Source organism: Scomber japonicus, chromosome 13, assembly GCF_027409825.1.
Source record: "Scomber japonicus isolate fScoJap1 chromosome 13, fScoJap1.pri, whole genome shotgun sequence".
Classification (NCBI taxonomy): Eukaryota; Metazoa; Chordata; class Actinopteri; order Scombriformes; family Scombridae; genus Scomber; species Scomber japonicus.
This window is the reverse complement of record NC_070590.1, coordinates 1389960-1394821: the sequence shown is the minus strand read 5'-3', so window position 1 is coordinate 1394821 and position 4862 is coordinate 1389960. Positions and strand designations below refer to the sequence as shown.

The 4862-nt window shown below is 45.6% G+C and overlaps 1 protein-coding gene across 1 annotated transcript in view; it reads left to right on the top strand.

Moving 5' to 3' along the window:
* Positions 1-871: 871 nt before the first annotated feature.
* Positions 872-4862, top strand: part of LOC128371713 (stromal interaction molecule 1-like) — a 30159-nt gene continuing 26168 nt past the window's right edge. Inside the window, exons 1-2 of the mRNA XM_053332092.1 lie at positions 872-880; positions 1072-1126. Of these exons, the coding sequence (XP_053188067.1) occupies positions 872-880; positions 1072-1126 (64 nt within the window). The remainder of the gene's footprint in view (positions 881-1071; positions 1127-4862) is intronic.

Here is a 4862-nt window from a genome sequence, read left to right as displayed (position 1 = left end):
AGCATTTCAACCATTTAGATTTGAATTGTGGAGCTAGCATTAGCATAAACCGCCCCTGCTGCTGTAGAGGTATAAATACATTCAGGGCACATGACTACTACTACAGTCTACAGTTAGCTGAGTTAGCTGAGTTAGCACTACTACTACTACAGTCTACAGTTAGCCAGTTAGCTGAGTTAGCACTACTACTACTACAGTCTACAGTTAGCCAGTTAGCTGAGTTAGCACTACTACAACTACAGTCTACAGTTAGCCAGCTAGCTGAGTTAGCACTACAGTCTACAGTTAGCCAGTTAGCTGAGTTAGCACTACTACTACTACAGTCTACAGTTAGCCAGTTAGCTGAGTTAGCACTTCTACTACTACAGTCTACAGTTAGCCAGTTAGCTGAGTTAGCACTACTACTACTACAGTCTGCAGTTAGCCAGTTAGCTGAGTTAGCACTACTACTACAACTACAGTCTACAGTTAGGCAGTTAGCTGAGTTAGCACTACTACTACTACAGTCTACAGTTAGCCAGTTAGCTGAGTTAGCACTACTACTACTACAGTCTACAGTTAGCCAGTTAGCTGAGTTAGCACTACTACAACTACAGCCTACAGTTAGCCAGTTAGCTGAGCTAGCACTACTACTACTACTACTACTACTACTACTACTACAGTCTACAGTTAGCCAGTTAGCTGAGTTAGCACTACTACTACTACAGTCTACAGTTAGTCAGTTAGCTGAGTTAGCTGCCGAGTTAGCCGCCGAGCTAGCAGCCGAGTTATGTGCCGAGCTAGCAGCCGAGTTAGCCGCCGAGCTAGCCGTCGAGTTAGCAGCTGAGTTAGCAGCTGAGCTAGCAGCAGAAAGCTCTAAGACATAGCGTCCATGCTTCTGGTAGAGGTGACTTTGATTGACAGGTGACACTTGGTAGGGGGCGGGGCATCAGCGGCTGATTTTTACACAACTTTGAAGCCTAATTTCATATATTTGGTGATTTTTTTAATCATTCAAATTTGGCAGGGTGGTTAACAACACACTTTTCTGTGGTATGTCAAACTCAGAACACATATTTATTCTTACGTTAGACGGACTTTAAGCATCTTCAGCCGGCGTTCGCTCTGCTGCCCCCTACTGGAAGCAGTAACGATCCATGGCTGATTTTATCTGCAGTTCACTTTAGTTTGACTTAGTTTTGCTTTGTTCATTGTAGTTTTTATTTAGTTTTGGTTAACTACGATGATCCTGTGACAGAGTTTAGTTACAGACCAACAACATGATGATATGACCTGAAGCTGCAAAAAAAAAAAACTAGAAGAAAGAAGGTAGGGGGGAGGAAAGAAAGAAGGGAAGGAAAGGAAGGAAGGAAGGAGGGAAGGAGGGAAGGAGGGAAGGAAGGGAGGAAGAAGGACAGAAGGAAGGAAGGAAGGAGGGAAGGAAGGAAGGGAGGAAGAAGGAAGGAAAGGAGGGAGGAAGAAAGGAAAGGAGGGAGGAAGGGAGGGAGAAAAGAAAGAAAGAAGGACAGAGGAAAGAAGGTAGCGGGGAGGAAAGAAAGAAGGGAGGAAAGGAAGGAAGGAAGGAAGGAACGAGGGAGGAAAGGAAAGGAGGAAGGTAGGAGGGAGGGAGGGAGGGAGGGAGGGAGGAAGAAGGAAGGAAAGGAGGGAGGAAGGAAGGAAAGGAGGGAGGAAGGGAGGGAGAAAAGAAAGACAGAGGAAAGAAGGTAGGGGGGAGGAAAGAAAGAAGGGAGGAAAGGACGGAAGGAAGGAGAGAGGAAAGAAAGGAATGAAGGAAGGAAGGAAGGAAGGAAGGAAGGGAGGGAGGAAGGAAGGAAAGGAAAGGAAGGTAATGGGGAGGAAAGAAAGAGAGGGAGGTCTTCTCCTTTGCTGCAAAAAAAAACAAAAAACTAGAGTCAGGAAATCATGAAGGTTTGAGAGAGGAGCGGGATTTATCTGCATCTGGGGATTAGATGAGAAGGAAGGGAGGAAAGAAAAACAGGGAGTGAAAGATGAAAGAAGGAAAGAAGATGGTAAAAAAAGACAAAAAGAAAAAGGAGAAAGAGGGAAGAAGAAGTTAAAAAAGGAAGGAAAGAGAGAAAAAGAGAGAAAAAGCCGGAGAGAGAGCGACAGTGAAGGAGAGGCGCTGTGTGTTCACTATAAACATTAAATCCTATTTTGGGATCAGATTAATTTTCCACCTCAATTCATCACCGTGATGACGTAAACAGACACAAGATTACAAACACATGAAGAAGAAGACGTTTGCCAGAACTCAGAGCACGAGATTCAATAAAGACTCGCACGTTAAACATTTCACTCTCTAAATGAGAGTTTGTGTTTCTGTAAGGGAGGAAGGAAGGAGGGAAGGAAGGGAGGAAAGGAGGTAGGGGGGAGGAAAGAAAGAAGGGAGGAAAGGAAGGAAGAAAGGGCAGAAGGAAGGAAGGAAGGAGAGAGGAAAGAAGGGAGGAAAGGAAGGACGGAAGGAAGGACAGAAGGAAGGAGAGTTTGTGTTTCTGTAAGGGAGGAAGGAAGGAAAGAAAGGAGGGAGGAAGAAGGAAGGAAGGAAAGGAGGAAGGAAGGAAAGGAGAAGAAACACATGAAGAAGAAGACGTTTGCCAGAACTCAGAGAGGTTCAATAAAGACTCGCACGTTAAACATTTCACTCTCTAAATGTGAAAGAGAGGGAGGGAGGGAGGGAGGGAGGAAGGGAGGAAGAAGGAAGGAAGGGACGAAAGAAGGAAGGAAGGAAGGGAGGAATAAAGGAAGGAAGGAAGGAAGGAAAAAGGAAGGAGGAAGGGAGGGAGAAAGGAAAAGAGGTAGGGGGGAGGAAAGAAAGAAGGGAGGGAGGAAGAAGGAAGGAAGGGACGAAAGAAGGAAGGAAGGAAGGGAGGAATAAAGGAAGGAAGGAAGGAAGGAAAAAGGAAGGAGGAAGGGAGGGAGAAAGGAAAAGAGGTAGGGGGGAGGAAAGAAAGAAGGGAGGGAGGAAGAAGGAAGGAAAGGAGGGACGAAGAAAGGTAGGGTCGAAGAAGGAAGAAAGGAAGGAAGGAAGGAAAGGAGGCAGGAAGGGAGGAAGTAGGAAGGAGGAAAGGAGAAGAAACACATGAAGAAGAAGACATTTGCCAGGACTCACGAGGTTCAATAAAGACTCATGCTAAACATTTAACAGGGAGGAAGGAGGGAAGGAAGGAAGGACAGAAGGAAGGGAGGGAGGGAGGGAGGAAGGGAGGGAGGAAGGAAGGAACGTTAAACATTTTACTCTCTAAATGTCAGTTTGAGTTTCTGTGACAAAGGAAAGGAGGGAGGAAGGAAAGAAAGAAGGGGGGAAGAAAGGAAGGGACGAAGAAGGAAGGAAGGGAGGGAGGAAAGGAAGGAATGAAGGAAGAAAGGAGGAAGGAAGGAAGGAAGGAAAGAAAGACAGAAAGTAGGGAGGAAGGAAGGAGGGAAGGAAGGGAGGAAGAAGGAAGGAAGGAAGGAAAGGAGGAAGGGTGGAAGAAGGAAGGAAAGGAGGAAGGAAGGAAGAAAGAAGGTAGGGGGGAGGAAAGAAAGAAGGAAGGAGGGAAGGAAAGGAGGAAGGAAGGACATCACCGTGATGACGTAAACAGACACAAGATTACAAACACATGAAGAAGAAGACGTTTGCCAGAACTCAGAGCACGAGATTCAATAAGAAAGAAAGAAAGAAAGGAGGGAAGGAAGGGAGGAGGGAAGGAAAAAGGAAGGAAAGGAAGGAAGGAAGGAGGGAAGGGAGGAAGGAAGGAGGGAAGGAAGGAAGGAAGGAGGGAAGGAAGGGAGGAAGGAAGGAGGGAAGGGAGGGAGGAAGGAGGGAAGGAAAAAGGAAGGAAAGGAGGGAGGAAAGGAGGGAGGAAAGGAAGGAAGGAAGGAGGGAAGGAAGGAAGGAAGGAAGGAGGGAAGGAAGGGAGGAAGGAAGGAGGGAAGGAGAAGAAACACATGAAGAAGAAGACGTTTGCCAGAACTCAGAGCACGAGATTCAATAAAGACTCACACGTTAAACATTTCACTCTCTAAATGAGAAAGAAGGAAGAAAGAAGGAAGGAAGGAAGGAAGGAAGGAAGGAAGGAAAGGTTACTCTCTAAATGTGAGTTTGTGGAGTTTCTGGCTGTAGAACAGCTGATCATCACCAAACACTGATTACTGATTATTGATTGTCCTCGAGTCAAGGAAGGAAAGGTGGAAGAAGGAAGGAAAGGAGGAAGGAAGGAAGGAAAGGAGGAGGGAAGGAAGGAAAGAAAGAAAGAAAAAAAGAAAGAAAGCAAGAAAGAAAGGAAGGAGAGAGGAAGGAAGGAAGGGAGTTAGTTTTCTAGATAAATTCAGACTGAACTCCGCAGCAAGACATCATGGAGGTTACGACCAGTTCAATATAATCAATATATTATAAAAAGATCAATAAGAGAGTCAAGGAAGGAAGGAAGGAAGGAAGGAAGGGTGGAAGAGGAAGGAAAGGAGGAAAGGAGGAAGGAAGGAAAGAAGGAAAGAAAGAAAGGACAGAAGGAAGGAAGGAAGGAAGGAAGGAAGGGTGGAAGAGGAAGGAAAGGAGGAAGGGAGGAAGGAAGGAAAGAAAGAAAGAAAGAAAGGACAGAAGGAAGGAAGGAAGGAAGGAAGGAAGGGACTGAATTCAGACTGAACTCCGCAGCAAGACATCATGGAGGTTACGACCAGTTCAATATAATCAATATATTAAAAAAAGATCAATAAGAGAGTCAAAGAAGGAAGAAAGGAAGGAAGGGTGGAAGAGGAAGGAAAGGAGGAAGGAAGGAAAGAAGGAAAGAAAGAAAGGACAGAAGGAAGGAAGGAAGGAAGGAAGGAAGGGACTGAATTCAGACTGAACTCCGCAGCAAGACATCATGGAGGTTACGGCCAGTTCA